Source organism: Astatotilapia calliptera, chromosome 15 (assembly GCF_964374335.1).
Source record: "Astatotilapia calliptera chromosome 15, fAstCal68.1, whole genome shotgun sequence".
Taxonomy (NCBI): Eukaryota; Metazoa; Chordata; class Actinopteri; order Cichliformes; family Cichlidae; genus Astatotilapia; species Astatotilapia calliptera.
In genome coordinates this window covers 35,508,269-35,528,382 of record NC_137436.1, presented here as the reverse complement: position 1 = coordinate 35,528,382, position 20,114 = coordinate 35,508,269, and the positions used below count along the sequence as shown (strand labels likewise).

At 39.7% G+C, this 20,114-nt stretch overlaps 1 protein-coding gene across 1 annotated transcript; it reads left to right on the top strand.

Moving 5' to 3' along the window:
- Positions 1 to 989: 989 nt before the first annotated feature.
- On the top strand, positions 990 to 18,483 carry il12rb1 (interleukin 12 receptor subunit beta 1). Its single transcript, XM_026194386.2, has 15 exons — positions 990 to 1,159; positions 1,758 to 1,881; positions 6,304 to 6,455; positions 6,583 to 6,725; positions 6,812 to 6,851; positions 7,104 to 7,223; positions 8,222 to 8,298; positions 8,797 to 9,004; positions 9,087 to 9,233; positions 9,389 to 9,487; positions 11,768 to 11,923; positions 12,076 to 12,231; positions 12,660 to 12,729; positions 12,941 to 13,016; positions 16,391 to 18,483. Exons 1-15 carry the CDS (start codon positions 1,087 to 1,089, stop codon positions 16,709 to 16,711), a joined length of 1,962 nt encoding a protein of 653 aa, XP_026050171.2. The 5' UTR covers positions 990 to 1,086; the 3' UTR covers positions 16,712 to 18,483.
- Positions 18,484 to 20,114: the final 1,631 nt, after the last annotated feature.

Below are 20,114 nucleotides of genomic sequence, written 5' to 3'. Positions count from 1 at the left end.
TTATTATATACCATACATATGAGAGAGTGTATTACTATAGAGTCTTACTGCTGAAATGGTTAAAATTTGTCCAGATTGGAATCATATAATCTGGAATTTCCAGATTATTTCTCACAGGAAAAAATGCAGGACCCTGCAACCCACAGAGCTTCTCTTTATATCACTCAGTATGTCATCGTCTTCACCAATCTTTAATATTATTATTAAATCTTTATTTATAGACATATTTCTAATCCTTGGACTTTACCGTATGATATTTTTAATTTGAGTGGAAATCTGTTGCTTTGCTGACTGTAAATGAAACGATTCAGCTTCTTATACTGTTACAGTATAGGTGCAACTACACGATTCACAAAGTGAAACTTTACATTTTAATTTTATTATTAACGCACATACATGTGCAGTTAAGGTGATGGTGTCACACGCTCCTTTCAAAGGAAATCTTTCAGTCTTTATCAAATTTATTTTGCTTTTTCAAATAAAATAGATGCACCGTTTACACCTGTGCAAAAGCCTGCACTATTTTTAGGAAACAGACAGGAAGTTGTTTGTCTGGAGCTTGTTTTTAAAGATTCAAAAGTCTCACACACACACAAACACAGACACACAGCAGGGAGGTTAGATAGCGTTAGATATAAGGAGGTTTTAATGACTGCACACTTCTACACGTCGACGTGGGTTTAGACCTCACACGTAAAATTCAGAAAGGTTCCCTCTCACCTGATTCAAGACACTGAATGTAGGTGTGGTGAATCAGTTGCTCTAGTTTCTAGACTTTCCACTAGTTTTTCTTTGATGTGCAGTCTGGAGACAGCAGAAAACGGTGGCAGGAAAATAAAAAATGTAAAAATCAACAAATGATTTCAGTGAGTCATACAGTATACAGTATTTTGTGTATGACTGCCATTGTGACGAGCACAACCTTCCCCCACCCCTGACGCTTGTGGTTTTGTTGCTCTTCATATGAAGTGAAACAAGCCGAGACATTCTGTGACATTTCGGAGAAATACAAGTGAAGGCAGGTTATCTACATGGACTCTCGCAAACTGTAGAACGATCACCTTTCTAGACTTTCCACGATACCTCATGGAACTTTTTAAGAACAGGAGCTCACTACATGGATACGTTATGTTTATGTTCCTCACGACTCTCAGCAAAGGTAGATACAACTATGAAAACCTTTCTTCTTTGATGACCTTAAAAAGTTTACCTTCATTTAAGTGGCTTTGTGCTTTGGATTTGAGATTAACTTCATTCTGATTATATCAAATCACCTTCAAGAATGCTAATTACATGCATGAAAGTGATAGCACAATTTAGTAAAAACATCAGCCACAAAATTTTGGTTATCTTATCAGCAGTGTGTGGTTTCCACACTTTGCAGTTCACATCCGCAGTGTGCAGCGTTTCTGAAGTGTTGGCTTTTAGGTTTAAAATGTATTTGACCAATTAACTCATTCAAATAGAATGTAAGTGTGAATTTTGCACTTGTAAAGGTGAGGTAAAGTGACAAATAATGATTTAGACGTTAGATGTAGGACAACAAAACAGTGAGAAGAGTGAAAGAAAGTGTTCACTTACAGGTGTATTTCAAAAAAAATGTAAATAGTACAAGAAAATTCCAGCTTGAAATGGGACATTTGAAGCTGTTTTCTCTAAAGTGATGTGTGGGGTAACGTGGCAAAGATAACCCAGACAAATCAAAGGTCCACCCGATGACATCAGTTTACATCATTTTCAAATATGTTTCTTCTTAGGTTTTGCATGCGAGGCTCCCTCGAGTCCTCAGTGCTTCAGACGAAAAGCTGAAGCTACTGTTTACACGTGCGAGTGGAGCATGAACACGACTCAAAGCGACATGACGTTTGAGCTTTACTTTAAGTGAGTATTGCTCAGTTTCAGCTCTTTGTTACTGATGTGTCCATAAAGATGTTCAGTCTGTGAAAAATACTTGATTCTACACATAAACTGTAAACCTTTGTGTGACATTCTTTTAAAAATGGGCCCATGAAGTTGCCACAATCTTGTATATTTCTGACATTTGCTTTCTGGACATCCAGCTTCTTACAGTGAACAACTGGTTGGGTCGTTTGATGTTTCATAGTGAAAGCCAGGGGATAGGTGGGATCTTGATACCACTCTGCAACACCTGCGACTGTGCTGCAAGCCAGAGGTGTTATGTTAGAATGTGAGAAACCGTGAGGGTTTCAGCCAGCCCAGAAATCGTGAGATTTTCACATGACACTGGAACAAAATGAATTTATGATCTGAGAGGCTGTACTCCTTCAAACAGTTTAGGTCAGCTATGTAGGGCAGCTTTCATAACATGTAATCAAAATAAAGCAAATGAGGTCATGTCAGTGCTATGTCCTCTTTGTTTTTCATTTTTTATTTCCACAACAGCGAAGCCCAGAGAAAACAATTTAAGGTCACAGATTCAGCTTCTATTTTATGATGAGCGCATTTTAAATATAGTAAACTTATTCTGTCATTTTAAGTCTGACAGCCTGTGTTTACACACTGTTAGCTGGTGTTTTCATGACTGCAAACATTAGAAACACCTGTATTCAGTTTTTACATTTTACTTTATGTCAAGAGATTTATTCTAAAAAACACGTCTTCAGCTGAGAGTCAGAGAGTAGAAAGACACACGCTGCAGTTTTTACTTGCAAGGGTGGTCACAGAGTGCTCACACCAGAGTGGGGGCCCTGTGATGTGCGCTCTGTTCTTGCACTTGTCTTTATTTATATACAAAAATAATACAACAGTGAATATGTCTGCTCATAGACAGAGGAAAGTATGTGCGTATGCAAGTGTATGTGTGTGTGATTCTGAAGGACGCGGCCCCTCTTCTTGTTAGGGAGCGCAGATAAAAGTGTCCAGCTCTCCAGTGAAATTGCTTGTTCAGCTATTATCGCTGTGGGAAAGAATTTATAAAGCAAAACAAGTCTTGTAGTCGACAACAGTCTAAGTCATAAAAAGGTCATCATGCAGTATTCTATCACATGTAAACTTATATCATTAAAAGCTTATACTGACTACTTAAGTACAATTTTCCATTGACACTTTATTAGTGACTTAAATACTTGCAGTGCATTGCTTGGCTTCTGTGCATCATGCGCAAACTGCAACAGCAACAATGAAAAACAGTTACCCTGGGAGACTCATGCCTTCACTCTTGCAACCAAAAAAACAAAGAGGTGTGCACTGCTGGCAGCTGAGACGTTTAACGTTAGTAGCACAGTTTGCGCTCCCATTTGCATTCACCTCAGAACAAGCAAGTGTGCGGATGTGAGAGGAATAGAAGTATTATGCAACTTTTATTTTACGCCTCAGATTAGAAAAAAAAATGCACAAAAGCACTTTTGCAACATAGGAAATTTTGTGTGTCTGCATTGTTCTGTCATCATGAGTGAAACTGCACTGCCAAACTACATATTGATAGATCTTCAAGAACAGTTACTTCTACTAAAATGGAAGGAGAGCCTACATGACCGATTAAGTCTTTTCATGATCAGAGTTATGAAAAAGAGAAAAACCTGATGAATGGCTTTGAAACTGGAAGAATACCAGATTTCAGGATTAGCATAGAGAGGGGATACTGTCATGTGAAAGAGAAGGTTTTCACAGTCCTGTTAAATACCAAATACTTTCTGCTTCCATTGGAAATAAGAGGGTAGCTAGTACCCTATAATAAATGCCCTCGATTAACTGATCATTAGCATGTGCGAGCACCTCTGCAAAATCCAACATTTCAGCATTTTGGTGATCTAGTGGTATTGATACACACTAGTCTTTTAGGCGTGAACGTCCCAACAAATTCCCTCCAAGGTCAGTCCATGCAATGCTTTGAGAAACTGCACACAAGTTGTCCCGCGTTAGAAATGTATGCAGGTGTCGCTTGTTTGGAAGGGTCACCAGGGTGACCAGGTCACCAGGTGAGCTAAATTATCGTTTGTTCTGAAACTAGAAGTTAAAATGTGTGAAGATGATTGCAAGTGAGGCATTTACTTATGGAAGCTTATAACTTATAATGTGTACCACCTGTTTAAAGCTGTCCATGACCCTAAAAATCCCCCACAGAGACTGTCGAGACCTAGTCAACTGTTTAAGAACAAAATAACGCATTAATGAGCACAGCAACAAAAAATGTCTGATGATCAGAGATACTTTACACAGTAACGAACACACAATATTTAGCCACGTACTAAACACTCTTTCATTTTGAACAGACCAGGTCATTGTTGTGGCTCTTCGGAAGGGTTTAGCGTACCAGGTTCAGCAAAGCTTAGGCTTTCAAAGCTGCAACAAACCACAAGACTTCTGTGACCATGTTCTTTGGACAGACCACACCAAAGTAGAGTTGTTTGGTCATAATGTGCCACCTGAAAACCAAACGAGCTGTAGAGCCCAGTGCAGGACTGATGATGACTTGCACTTGTTTTGCAGCCATAGGGCCTGGACACCTGGCAATTGACCACAAACTCCTCGGTTTACCAAAGTATCCTAGAGTCAAGTGCAGTGTTGGTCAAGTTATGTGAAAATAGTAATTAGTTACCAATTACTGATTACTTCTCCAAGAAAGTAATCCTATTACTTCACTGATTACTTATTTTTAAAAGTAATTAGTTACTTTATTACTTAATTACTTTTAAACAACATGATACACAACCTGAATACACAATAAAGCAATAGACACTTAAGCCCAATTCTATTTTTTCTGCATAATCCATCATATAAAATTGAATCAAATGAAAAAGTCTCTTTTTAGAACTCGTTTTATTAGTTTTAATCTTTTAACTTTATGCACATTGAATCAAGCAAAAATTAAATTATATGCAACAGTCTTTGACTTGAATAAATTCTTTAACATTTAAACCTATTTTCTGCATATTCCATCATATAAAATAAAATCATTTTTTGTGTTTACAAGTAAAGATGCAAGTAAAACACAGCAAAAATTAAATAAAATCAAAAAGTCATGGGCACTGAGTCATGTCACTCCTAAATCTATTTTCACCTGTTTTAGCAGGAGTGGGGCCGGTGGACATTTGGTGCTGCAGCAGTCGTGTCAGTGGAGGGATCCGGTTTTCTGACAAAACATCTTACTTTGGCAAACCGTCCTACCGTACATAGTATATGCACATTTCTGCTGTCACACAATAATTCCAGCAAAAATTTAAGTATGTAGGACGGTTTGCCACATAAATTAACTACCAATCAGAGTATGCTTCTAGCTCATATTCATAAAGGCGAGACGGTTTGGCACTTAATTTCACCCCTCCAAGTATACTTGTAGCTCATACTCACAAAGATAAGACGGCTTGCCACTTAATTTTGTATTGTGCGCATGCGCAGCACACGCACAGAAACAACCAGTAGGATGGTTTTTGAGGTAGGATGGATTCCCAGAATACCGGGGGTTTCTCTGGGAATTTCACATTCCAATGACAGCGTGCTAGGTGCTTGTTCAGATTTGAAGTTAGGGTTTTTATGCTGCATGGGAAGGAGTTTTCTTCCCATGCAGAGTGTACAGCAGACGCTAATGTTTTTGTCACTTTTTACAGAATCAAACTCAAAGTCACGTCATACTTCCAAGTTTTAAACGGCGCATGGTCGTTCTCTTTCGCGCACTCCATATTATCCATTGTTAATCTACCACAGATGTCGCACACTCGTACGTCAGTGTCATGAGACACTCTCACAAACAAAATCACATTTTAGTAATGCAGTGTGCTTACAGGAAAGTAACAGTAATCGAATTAATTTTTTGCAATAGTAATCCCTTACTTACTTGTTTCTTGAAAAAAGTAATCAGATTACAGTAACGCATTACTTGTAACTGCCCATCTCTGGTCAAATGTGAGGCCATCTGTCTGACAGCTAAAGCCTGGCTGAACTGTGTCATGCGACAGGACAATGATCTCAAGCACAGCAGCAGATCTCCAACAGAATGACTGAAGGGAGTTAAGGGTTTTCAATGACCCAGTCAATGACCTAACCTCAGGGACCTTAAGAGAGCTGCGCATAAACATGCCTGCAAACCTCAATGAACTGACTATTAAAGTCATATTTACCTGAGAGATACAGGTGATACAGGTGTCAATCATATCATTTAAGTTCAAGCAAGAATGTAAAGAGGTGTACTTTCTAAAATAAGAAGCTATGAAAACAGACAATGGAAAACAAACGAGTGAAACTGGACGAGAAAGGGTTAATGTACTCACGAGTTTAATGCTGAGTTTAAGTGTTTCTTTCTCCGCTGCTCCCGGGGCAGTAATGCTTTTATGTTTTTCTATGTAGTGAGACAAAATTTGGGAACATTAAGGAAACTTTCCATAATGTTGTTGAGGAACAACTCATTCAGTCGCGCAGCGTTATGATTTGGGTGGAAGCTCACATAGGAAACTCCACATGCAAATCACCAAAGACGTCTGTCATACTCCAGGACATAGGTAATGGACACCCTTTTTTTAATTACACGATTATCCATTTTGATTCACCAAACTGACACAGCCCACATTTTAATCTTGCTTTGCAGTTGAAATGTGTATTAAGCAAAGTTTCGCTTTCATTCAACAGTAAAATATGAAGCACCACAAAATATTTCAGCATCCTGGTTGAAAAACAACCTCAGCTTGAGCTGGATAGCTACAGAGAAGTATCCAGCTGTAGCAGAAGTTTGGTTCAGACGAGACGAGCACCCCACAGAACCGTGGGGAAAAGTGAGTCAGTGTTTTGTCACCAGATGTAAATTTTTGGCCTTTTTTAAACAAATCATTATTTAACCTAATTTCATTTGCTGTTACAGAGAATAATAAGTACCACCATTAACAACAATAAAGATCAGCGTGAGTACAAATATGTCTTATAGGAGTTAAAATGTCTGAAGATTGCAAGTGAGGCATTTGTTTACCTTTGTAACACCTGTTAGTGTGTGTGTGAAGCCCTCCTAGACCCTAAAAATCCCCCACAGAGACAGTCATCTGTTTAAGGACAAAGTAATGCATTTATGAGCACAGCGACAAGTATTTCTGGACAACATTTAGCCAAGTGAAACTTAGTTGAATGAGCTAAACTCTCTTTTTCTTCAATCTGAACAGACCAGGTCTTTGTTGTAAACCTTCGGAAGAGTTCAGCGTACCAGGTTCAGATCAGACACCGATCCACTATGGTCAAGAAACCACTGTGGAGTGCCTGGTCTCAGGTTGTGGTTCCTGCAGGTGAGCTAGTGTTATATACACAACCGAAGTGATGATTTTAAAAGAAAATGTGAATCTCAATGTGAATGAAATGCATATTTACACTACAATCTAATGATGCTGCACAGGATGCAATTGAAATGTTTGCCTTTTATCGCATGGAGAAAAAAAAACTACATCCTCTTTCAAATTGATGGTTTCAGGATATAAAAATAATCATTCTGACCTTAACAGGTCTAAAAAAACAAAAGTTGGTAAATGTAATCTCAGATCAACAGCCAGTGTTTGCCACAGTCTTCCCAGTGAACGTCCCAGAAATCGTCAAAAAACATAGCCCTCAGTCAGCATATTAAATGTTAAAGTCCCTGACAGTACAAGTAGAAAAAGACTAGACAAGTATGGCTTGTTTTGAAGTGCTACCAGGAGTAATAATAATAATAATAATAATAATAATAATAATAATAATAGATTGGATTTATATAGCGCTTTTCAAGGCACCCAAAGCGCTTTACAATGCCACTATTCATTCACTCTCACATTCATACACTGGTGGAGGCAGCTACAGTAAGCATCTTCTACAGGTTCAAAAAAAACAGGGCAGCACAACTTGGGTTTTGAAAGTTGCATCAAGTTGCATCACAAACCACAAGACTTCTGGAGTACCAGAAGTACAGACAGCATGGCACAGATGTTTGCCTCTAATGCACAGCAACACATATGGTGAAAACCAAAAACAACACATCAACTGTCGAGCACGGCGGTGGGAGGGCGATGATTTGGGCTTGTTCAGAAACCACAGGGCCTTGCCGTCTTGCACTCATTGAGTCAACCATAAACTTCCGTGTATACCAACGTACTGTAGTCAGGAATGTGAGGCCATCTGTCTCATAGCTTTCTTTTTTAAAATTGTGTCATAATGATGCCAAGTAACTTCTGCCCTGTTCAGTCCACTCTAGCATTCTTCTTATAGGATGGTAAATTCATGCATCTCAAAAAAGTCTTTTTTGTTTTCATTACAGAACTTGTACATGAGCCTAATGTTACCATGACAATAACACATTTCAATGGCACTCGAAAGGTGACACTAACGTGGATGGTAAGTCAACTCACGATAAATGGTCTGTATTTATATAGCGCTTTACTAGTCCCTATGGACCCCAAAGCGCTTTACACGCCCAGTCATTCACCCATTCACACACATGTGATGGCAAGCTACATTGTAACCACTGATGCACTGACAGAGGCGAGGCTGCCGGACACTGGCACCACCAGTAGGCATCGGGTGAAGTGTCTCGCCTAAGGACACAATGACCAAAGCTGTCCAAGCCGGGGCTCGAACCGGCAACCTTCCGATTACAAGGCGAACTCCCAACTCTTGAGCCACGATTGCCCCAAAAAGAGCAGGAGCGGTGGATGGAACTGAATTTGTGAAAATACTTGGCTGTAAACGGCACTTCATCCATCAGTTTCTACCATTTTTTTTACATTTTCATCCACTACTCCCTGGACAGTGTTGAAACAGTTGAATACAGTATTTTCTTGTCTAGTCGGTCAAGCTGCATTTGTCTCAACAAAGCGCCATCTTGTTCTTCAGCCAATGCCAGTAGGAGCAGCAGTGAGAAATGTGACATCGAATTCTTCGCAGTGTATTTGCACCAAGACCGTATATCACAACGACCATACTATTTACACATTTGTGTCGTACTCGGCTGCCAACATCTCTGTTATTGCCAGAAATGATGTGAGCGTGTCTCCTCCGGCAATCCTGCAAGTACCAGCTGAACCTGCATCAGATTTAGAAGGTAGGCGTGTAAAATGCATAGATATCAATATTGTGTATATTTATGTTCAAGTAGACCACAAAGCTGAATTTCTCTCTGGCAGCTTGCAACAAAACTTTGGCAGATGAAGAAATAAACAGGAGAACTTGTCTTGAGTGGTACGAGCTTCAAGATGCAAGTCCAGTGCCAAAAAATGTGATAACCTTAACAGGAAAGATGGGTAAAAAGAAGAAAAAAGAAGTTAAAAAGAGTAAGTTGTCTATTAAGTATGTTTAAGTTTGTTCCCTTTGTTCATGAAACGATTAAGATTTTACTCTCATTCATCTATGTTTATGCCACCTTGTTTTCAAAATGATGGCATTAAAAACACCGTAGACCAAAGCAGCCTTTGTGTTTCTGTTACAGACCTGAAGGACTACATCCGTTACCTCTACTTTGAACACAGATGTCAACATGGGAGACCACAGACAGTTAAAATGTGCTTCTTTTATCAAAAAGAAGGTGGTAAGTGCTTTCATGAAAGCATACATGTGCAAGGTTTCTACAGACTTTCCCTACCAGCTAGGAGGACTGCAACAAGTCAACCACATTAAAGAGCACATGCATGCACGTATAGATTAACTAAAGGGGAGAGCGAGGCCGGCTGGCACATTTTTTACTGTGTGATATTTCTCTGTCATGTGGTGAGATAAAATGGTCAAACCAATACTGACAAAAAGATAAACATCTCAGAAAGAAAAAAATATTCAAAGATGACTGCTGAAAGGGGGATTCATGAATAAAATTACTCAGTCACGGCAGGATTTGTGAAAAACACAGCTTGTTTTCAGCTACACATGTCCGACCTTAAACATCAGTGAACAGCAAAAATATTGCAATATTTTTCCATTCATTCATCCATCAGTTTATTTTTTTAGCCAGTTGAGGGTTGTTAGGGCTGGGCGCAGGGTACACCCTACTCAGGTCGCCAGTATATCGCTGGACCAAGAAACAGACAATCAGTTTGCACCGATTACACACTAGTTAACCTAACGCACGCCTAAGTACCCACACAGTGTGAGCATGCAAACGGCACACAGAAAGCCCCCAGGTGGCCGTTAGATGGGCACGACTTGTAAGAATGATAAAACGTTTTCATTAAATGAATACGCCCGTCATTCTCCAGCTCAAAATGACCTCTTCAGGCGTCGGTGATTTATTCAAACACAACATTAATACCACAATTAAATCCTTTTTTTTTTTTCAATCTTAACGCTATTTGCTATTTAATCTCAGTATTTAATATGAAATAATGAAGTCATGCATCAAATGCAACAGCACAAAAAGCTCTCAGCATAAAAGCATGAATAAATATTGTGCTGCAGTAGATTCAGTCTTCTTTGAAGACAGACTGCAAACTAAAAGATTACCCACAAACCTCAGGATAGGCAGGGAGATGACCCCGCTCACTTTACTGAGATAATCTGCAAACTTTTGGAGACTGAGAGTCAATGACTATGTAAAAATATCTCAACTCCGTAATGTGTTTGACAGTGACATGAATGTTTTTAATTATTCTGGTTGATGCAGTGAAAGACTCAATGGCTGCTCTTCTCTATCAGCCTGTCAAGGCAGCTGCACCTTCAGCTGCAATGCCAACAAACCATGCATATAGCATTTCGTCAGAGATGCCCCAGATAGTGAGGCTTTCTAAGATCTCACGTTTGTAGAGAATTCAGGTGTTGTTTGGGCTGTAAACTCTTTCAAGGTGCAGTACTCAAAAACAGAGGGGAAGATACATTTTTATTCACACTAGGGATTAAAGAAGAACAGAGACACGTAGTTCAAAAGCAAAGGGAATCACCCATCATCGCCAGGAATTATCACTAATAATAATACATTTTCTATATCGCTGTGGGTAGAAAAGGTATTTAGAGGGAGGGGGCTTTTGATTGTTTTGTGTTCACATTGCAAAATTGAAAAGTTGGACTCTTCTCAAATTTTGCAACCTTCAGCAAGCTCTCAGCTCCTAGCCATCATAATTACGGCAGCAGATACAGACCTTGGTCAGTTTGAACAACAGCATCACTTAAGTATTGAATTGACTGATTTAATTAAGCAAATAGGTAAAAGCCTTTCAGTAGAATAATTACTGCAATGATTAATATGTTTTAGCTAGCAAAGGTAAACTATCGTGATGACTGTGATCAGATATCACTTTAAATCATAAACAATCAACAGTAGAACACAAGGCTAAGATTAGCAGTGAAAGTAAGAACATTAACACACAGTGTAAATGGGGTAAAGGGAGGTGTACTAAACAGCTGTGCAATCTTAAGAAAACCACTTATTAGTGAGACAGTGCTTTAGTTTGCAGGAGAAAGATTGAAGTAAAGGTCATGTGGTCTGATGGGCGATTAGGTAATAAAATGTAATGATGCACCAACCTGTGGGGCCAGTGTTGTGATCTGTGGGTGTTTCAGTTGGTCTGGACTAGGTTCTGCTACTTTAAGTACCGTAGTGCCCTTTACCTGCTCAAGTACATATTAATTGTGAGTTGTGGGCCAGTTAGCATGCGTAAAATTTAGTTCCCAAGATTTGCTAAAGTGAGAAGCTAACATGCTAATTACGATATATTACTGAATCCAAGTTTAGACCAGTTCTCTAGGCAGTTAACATTAAGCTGAACAAAAAAAACGACGTGCACCACACACTCATCGAGTGCAAATCAAAATCACTGAGCACAATACATTTTGTTTCCTTCTGCAAAAGGATTATTATTTTAATTCTTTTTTTAAATTTTAGTACCACTGAAGGAACCTCAGGAGGTCGCCACATTTGACGAAACAGACATTTCTGCTGACCTGTCCTGGAAAGCGATTCCTCTTGCATACCAGCAAGGCTTCCTGACACATTACCGCCTGTGCTGGGTAAAAATCAGTTCACAGGATGAGCCCGAAGGTGTGAAAATCACTTCTTTGAACTCTAACTGCTTCTAAGTTCTGCAAAAGGAAACACTAACTGACATTGAGAAACATAAATTTCCAAACTGTAATAACGAAATTGTTTGTCTTTTTTTTCCCTGCTTTTTTTTGGGGGGGGGGGGCTGTTAGCGTGCGACAACATACCAGCTTCAGAGACTAGATACCACCTGGAAAACTTGAAAGCTGGAAGCAAATATAACATCACCCTAGCTGGGGTGACACAAGTGGGAGAAGGGCCTGAAGCCACAGCAATCATCAACACCAAGCCAGGAAAACCAATGAATGGTATCAGAGCAAACTCTCACGTTAAAATAATTTGTTTTTAGTAAAGCTAATATATGTTAGCAAGGTTTTTTCCTTAGGAACTCTAACCAGCTTTGATTTGCATAAATATTTTATGGTACAAACTTACCATATGTAATGATTGCTGTGAGATTTTAGCTTCATTTATCAAATACGTTTCAATATATAGTTTTTGAAAAATTGTCATTGCTACCTTCAAGATATTCACGCTCCACGCTTGAACATGAATATCTTAAGAAGTAATAAAGTGAAACAGTTTTTCACAGAGCTGTGGTATAAAGTTGAGTTCAAACTTTATATTTCAAAGAATGAACTCATTATATTAGTTCAAACCTTGGAGCTAATTTTTTTGTAAAACTCAGATATGGTCTAGCAGAATTACTAATTTTCTCCTCTCCTCCCCGTATTAGTGTGGTTGAGTTTCGGCTTGCTGTTTGTCTTCTTTTTATTCTCAACAACGTGCACCGTTGTCTTGAAGAAGTAAGTAAACTTTTTTTCCCATTTTAAAAACAAACCTGCAGACTACAATATGCATACAGTATGTTTGTTTAGTACTTGTGAAAGACAAGTGAAACATGGTCAGCAGCCACTGTCAATGTAACTTCTGATCATCAGACGTGTCTCTTAATTGTCTAAGAAAGTAAAAGTTTCTCATGAAGTTCTTGTTTATCTGTTTTTTTTTCATCTTTAGGATCAAAGTCAAGATTTTTCCTCCTGTGCCAAAGCCTGTTATTACAGATTTCATCCCCCATCAATCAAAGACTCAGGTAAAAGGCCATTGCTTGGATTTGCAGCTGTTAAGGATTTGATGTTCGTTCCCAGTGTGGTTATTTAGGTAGTTATAGTCAAAGAAATTTGGGGGTTTAAACAGTTTTGCTAATTGGTTGGCGTTTTGGTGGTTCTGTGGATTGGAGGTGGAGAGCTTGGCTTTTTTGATCCCTGATTACTGAAATATCATCCTCTCAGGGATATTTGAGTGTGTGTGAGAGTTTGTCCTGCAATCTTAATGAGAAGGCATTCAACTGCGCACTTTGAGGTCCGTCGGAGTATGGGGTATCAGTCCCTGTATAATCACTGTGAGAGGTCGGTCTGCATCTCCAGATGTCACTGATTCTGTTTATGGGGAGGTTAAGGGTGTTTGTTTTGGTGGTCTCGGGATATCTTCTCTGCTCTTTGCAGATGATGTGGTTTGTTATGGTTTAATCAGGTATGTCCTCTCACTCACACTGGGATTGTTTGAGGCTGAGTGTGAAGCAACTGGGATGAGAATTCACAGTGACACTCCTTGGCTAAGCCGCTGCAGCTGGAAAAGGGTCCACTCTGGGTTAGGAATGAGTTTCTGCCACAAGGGGAGAAATTTAAGTATCTTGTGGTATTGTTCATGAGGGGAGAGGGGACACTGGTAGATAGATTTCTGCAGCGTCTGCAGTGAACTGAATGCTGTGACAGTCTGCTGCAGTGAAGAAAATGGATGAATGGTTTCCAAATTTACACACTTGTGAAGGTCCACTTGATGCAGGTATCATCATCAGATGGTGAGCATGAGACTCTGTCCATGTAGACATTAAAATACAGTGCAGGGGCCCTTCGGTCAAGTGGAGTTGTAAAAGTATAATAGTACTGAACTCATGGTGAGCCTTGTGCAGGACTTACAGTCCTACAGTGTGTCCATCATGCACAGGACTTTGGCTACACAGTGAAAGACCAAAGTAACCAAAGCAGGCATGCTTGCATGCAACCCTCAAAAGCCAAAAGCGTGTAGCCCAACTACATGTAGGTGCAATGCAAACTAGCTTAAAGCTGGGCTTGAACAGGAAAGAAATTTTGATTTCACAACAAGCATGGAAAAAAATTAGAAATTTAAAAAGATAAGAAGAAGATGAGAAGAAGGATATGGACTGATTTTAATATAGTGCTTTTCTACTCTCCCGCAGCACTCGAAGCACTGGAGAGCTTTCATTGTTTTCAGTACTCGGCAAAGAAATATATCAGTTAATACTTCTGTGCTCTTCATGGGAGAGGCGAAGCAAATGTAACAGCAAAAGCACAAAGACAAGCACACTTACTCCCCACTGCACAGCACATGTAGACGGGTGTCTGTAAAGCTCTGTGCAACACCAATGCACAAAAATGTTCCATGCATTATGGTTGATGTGTTGGTCCATTTTATACTCACGTTTATGGGACGCTTTGCATGCTGTAGTCTCCAAAACGATGGTTCCCGCTTCAGTTTTGTAATAGAAACAGAAGAAGTGAAAACAGGATGCAACTTTCCAAGTTTTTCTGCAGAACGTGTCATTATTTTTAGTTTTTACTGCAGTTTCAACTCTTTTCCTTCTCAGATTCTCAAATTTATGCATGATAAAAACCAAAATGACACCAAAGCACACAGTGTAGCATTTGGAGTTTAATTTTTTCCCACGTGCTTCCATTAACAACGGTGTTACCAGTTAGCATAGACTGGTAACTGGTGTTACCAGTTAGCATAGACTGTCTATTAGTCTGGGGGCTTTCACTCCATGGGACCATCATTCACTGACTTCTATTTTTCATTGTTTTCTTTTTTCTTTACTGTTTGGTTGGACTTTCTGTCAGAAAGCCCTGAGGCAGATTTCTCTCAAGTGCAACAAGTTCCTCTTCTGTTTTCTCAGTTACCAGCATGACTAGTCCAAACCACCCCAGGTACTGTGAAGGCAGCTGTTCTCATTTACATGACCACAGCAGGTTTTGACCTGCTTAAAAAGCTATTGTTGTTTTCTCTTGTGAGGCCGGGCTGAACTTTTCATGTTTCTGAAGTCTGCTCCAAATTGTTGCTCGATGCATCCAGTTTGCTTTAATTAGCCTTTAACCTCCTAGGACCCGGCATCCACATATGTGGACATCACATTTTGGGTTATTTAGACCAAAAGTCTCAAGGGCCTGATATCCGCTTATGAGGACATCATACTGCTACTGTTCTATTGAAATTTTAAACGAATATCCTCATATGTGGCTCTCATTTTTCTTAGAAACAAAAAATAGGTAAAAAAATAAATAAATCTGGTAATTCTTTGTTTTTACATTCATCAGGTCCCAATCACCCCAAATATCAAAGAGAAATTAAAAATGCATGCCGTGGAAGAGTCTGGGTCTTAGGAGGTTAATATTGATCACAGTGTTCTCAGGCCAAGAAAATCATTGCACATACATTGGAAAGGCAAGCACCTGTATATATAATTTACTGAAGTTTAAACAAAGAACAAGCAAAGAGGTCCAGGAAACTGCAGACCTGACTGTGATGAGATATTATGCTCTCAAGATCTAGACTATAAAATCGATTCCCCACTGACCTTTGTAACTGCTAAATGGAATAAGTTTGAAATCATAGGGACGGAGGCCATTCTTGAATAAAAGGCATGAGACAGTCCATGTGGAGTTTGGTAAACTGCATGTAAAGTTCTCAAAACGCATGAGAAAAAAGATCATCTAGGTCAAAAACATAACTATGAGGGCAGAACTCAAAGCACTATGTCTGGGAAACAGTAACAAGAAGTAAAACTGCAAATGATGGAAAGTTGAATGTCTGTGGTTGCTAAGTGGGCATTGCTGAAATGACTGGATGCTTTGGCCAAATATTTTTCCAGCAAATACTCTGACCGATCTATTGAAAGCCAATGTGGCAGAACCACAGACTTTTCATTTGACCAAAAAGCAGAACTGTCGACTGCGTGCAAGAGAAGTATGCAGCCACAGTACCATGACCAGTGATGGGTGGACCACTGTTTTGACCAATGTCAATTTATTTTTGCCGAATGTGACATGTGCCCTATTGAAAAAGACAAAACATAAGCAACTGAGACAAAAATGAGCTCAACTCATTGCGTCAGTGAAAACAGTACACAAAGGGTGTGTATGTATAAAACCTGTACGTACCTTTCAACACTGATGGTCCTTTTATCAGATGTGCACACTGGTCCCCCTCCTTTTTTAGGACACCGCTTCGATGTTTTCCAAAAAGAGTTTTAAATTTTAATTTGTCTGACCACAGAATATTTTCAATGAGCTTTAACCCACATTTTCATATCTACAACTGATAAAACCTTTTATCCCATGTAATTACAAATACTTACTAAATCTGTTCTCTGATAATGTGATAAAACAGGAAATCCTAGAGAAGAAAGAGGAGGTGCACGATGAGCTGACGCTGCTCAAACTTTATCCAGAGGGAAAGTCTGTCTCAGAGGAAGCAGAAGATGTCCGCGTTCTCAGGGACGAGTGGGACGATGGGACTGATGAGGACGTAGACCACGACAGGAGTACCTTGGAAGAATGCAGCGACGACTGTTCGAGCCCCGGCTCTACAGATGAGGAGCAGAGGAATTCCAAAGGAGAAATTACGGACCTTGAGCAAGTGGACAATGAGCTTGCCATGCTGATATACAAGAACGGCTTGGTGTTTGACATGAAGACAGAATTACCTTAAATGGATTTAACTAAAGACTTTTCAGCATCACAGCACAAAAGAACCTAAGCACTTGCTGACCGAATGAAGGATCTTAGCAATAATATATTAATCAGCAAAAGTATTTTGCTGTTTTTTTTTATTTGACATTAACGGACTATCTTGTTTGTTCATTGACATACAGTAGGGGAAATGATTATTTGATCCACTGTGAATGTTTAAGTTTGCTTACTTTGCAAAGACATTTTTATGGTACTTTCATTTTGTATGCAACTGAGTGAAATAGGTATTCAATCATAACTTAGTACTTAGTGAAGAAACCCTTGTTGGGAAGCACAGCGCTAAAACTTTTCTTAGGTTTAGACACATCCCAGGAAAGGTTTTGGCCCACTCCTCTTTATGGACACTCTCTAAATGCTTTAGGTCTTTTTGCTGCCTCTTGGCACAGACGCCTCAGCTCCTTCCACTCAGGTCTGGAGACCGGCTAGGACACTTCCTGACCTTAATATGCTCCTTCTTTAGCCACTTCTCTGGCAGTATGTTTTGGGTCGGTGCCATGCTGGAAGACCCATCCATGACCAATCTTCAGTGTTTTGTCAGAGGGAAGGAGGTCCTCATCCAAGATTTTATGGTATATGGCCCTGCCCATTGGTCCCTTAATGACCTGAAGCCGTCCTGCACCCTTAGCAGAAAAACAGCACCAAAGCATAATGTTTCAGCCTCCGTGCTTCACTGTCGGGATGGTGATATTTGAGTCATACTCAGCATTTCTCTTTAGTTTCATGTGAGCACTGCACTTTCTGCCAGGCCTCCTCTGAATCATTTAGATGTTCACAGATATTAACTTTAAAACAGGCATGTACATGTGCCTTCTTAAGAAGGGGGAACTTGCAGGCATTGTAAGATTTCAATCCATTGTGGTGTAGTGCATTGATGGTTAACAAGCTCTTCCTGTGTAGTTTTGGGCCAATTCGTCACCTTTCTCCTGATCATCCTCACCCCACGAGACAACCTCTTGCACGGATCCAGATCAAGGGTGATTGATGGTCATTTTATATTTTATTTCCTCGATTTCCCACACTTGTCTCTGACGTCCTCTGAAGGCTCTTTGGGTGTGGTTTATACACATAGTGAGTTGAGATCAGGAGTATCTGTACTTGATTGATTTACTGTCATTGAATCAATTAATCAATCCATGGGAGTCAGAATTCTGGCTAGGTTATAGGGTATCTGTAGAATGCACTCCACACACACTGGTTATGCTCACAAGTTTATTTAGGGTTTTATGCAACAACCCACAGTCTGGTCAGCACTGGTCTCAGCTTTTCCAACCCTCCTCTCTGGTCTTCCACCTCACTAAAAAGGGAAAAAGACTGTCATCAGTCCAAAAGCCACCAGCTGTGCTCTCACCTGCCTCCCCAGCACCGCCCCGTTGAGCTCACTGCACCACTCCTCCCCTGCAGCTAAGCCAGGGACCACACCTCCGTCACAGTATCAAATACTTACTTCACTCAATGACGTACAAATGAATTTATAACGTTCATGTAATGTGTTTTTTTTTCACCTTTCTACACTAAAATGAAACTTCCATAGAAATGAGAGACTTTAATTATTTTCTTTGTAAGGGACGACATGTGCAAATTCAGCAAGGGGTCAAATAATTAGTGCCCCCCACTGTAAGGAGGCCAGTACATGAAAGAAGGAGGGTTAAACATTCTCATACTTTATCACTTTACAGTGTCAATAAATGTTTGTTTGTTTTTATTTGTGGAATAAAGAAATCTTTGTTAATACTTGTTTGACTTTTTCAAACTTTCTAAAAAGCAAATTTGCCTCAGTGGTTTTAGTTCATTGCCGTTATCTTGAGGCAACAACGTGAAACTGTCAGACACAAGCTACCAAAGGATAATTCAGTCAGTTGCAATTTGCTTTAAGTGCTGACTTTAATTATCCATCATACACTTGCTGTGAAAGAAAGCAGATTTGTATTATTATTATTCAAAGCAAAAGTTAATTCACTTTTTGCAGTATGTTTTTGCAATGACAAGAAAATAAAACAAAAACAACTCATGTTGGCCAGTGTAATGTAACAGGAAAGACAGAGAAGCTGTGTTTATGATCGCTGAGCAGTACAAATGTGAGCCTGTTGAGAGGTAATGGTATGACAGGAAGTGGTCGCAAAAAAGAAAACCCAGTGACCTTAAAAAAGGCAGCTCATCAAAAACCACATTACTCATTACTAAAGAGACTTCTGTGGCATTCAGATCGAAAGTTACATTGTTCAGAGTAGAGCGTGTCCTGTTTAATTCTCAAAAAGTGATGACAACCTACTTGCGTTTCCCACCCTGCTGCAATTTGCATTCCCAGAACTGGAAGAAGAAAGGATTTTCCTACTTCAGATTTTAAGAATAAAAGAAGCAAGATGATCACTCTGTTCTGTTGTGTGTTCATTTCTTACCACAGAGATTAAAATCGTCTGGTCAGAGCAGAAGATTTTAATCTCTGTGGTAAGAAAAAAAGCCATCTGATAAGCAATGCCTGTGGTTAAAATACTATCACAGGATACCATAGTGTATGTATAAATAAAGTACAGTCATGCTCATAGTTTAACTGAAGTTTCAGTTTTTATCAACACAACTATTCTTACATTTGATGTTGCAGGTTCAGTCAGTTTTTGCTTTGGTGACGTCAGGCATCCAATACCTCTGCACTTGTTCTTGTGCACACAAGCATTCACTCCTCTGCTTTCACACACATATGGACTTGAGTGACATGCCATTGTTAGTCTATAGGGTTTAATATGATGTTAGCCCAACCTTTGCAGATATAACATCTTCAGCTCTTCTGGGAAGGTTTTCCACAAGGTTTAGGAGTATTTATGGGAATTTTTGGACCATTCTTCCAGAAACACATTTGTGAGGTCAGACTGATGCTGGATGACCAGGCTGCGTTCTCTCAGGTTGAGGTCAGGACTCTGTGCAGGCCAATTGAGTTCTTCTACATCTTTATGGACCTTGCTTTGTGCGCTCGTGCACAGTCATGTTCTAATCCAGAAGGGGCCATGCCCAAACTGTTCCCACAAGCTTGGTGTAAAAATGTCTTGGTATGCTGAAGTATTAAGAGTTCTTCTCACTGGAACTAAGGAGCTGAGCCCACCTCGTGAAAGACAACTGTACACCATAATCCCCCCCTCCACCAAACTTTACACTTGGTACAGTTCTCCTTGCCAAACCCAGACTCATCCATCGGATTGCCAGATGGTGAATTGTGATTCGTCACTCCAGAGAACACATTTGAATTTTAGATAGAAAAAAGTGTTTAAGCACCTTGTCTAACATTCACACACACACAGACTCAAACTCTGATGACTGCATGAGCAAAGATGTTCTGAGCCTGGTTACGCTGGATGTTTCTTCCTGTTGAA

What these genes read in the sequence shown, in the direction of transcription:
- il12rb1 (XM_026194386.2), top strand. Translation starts at nt 1,087, where the DNA reads ATGGAACTTTTTAAGAACAGGAGCTCACTACATGGATACGTTATGTTT. An exon ending in CCACAGAACCGTGGGGAAAA is followed by an intron (nt 6,726 to 6,811) that starts GTGAGTCAGTGT and finishes TTGCTGTTACAG; the next exon opens with AGAATAATAAGTACCACCAT. An exon ending in AGGTGACACTAACGTGGATG is followed by an intron (nt 8,299 to 8,796) that starts GTAAGTCAACTC and finishes CTTGTTCTTCAG; the next exon opens with CCAATGCCAGTAGGAGCAGC.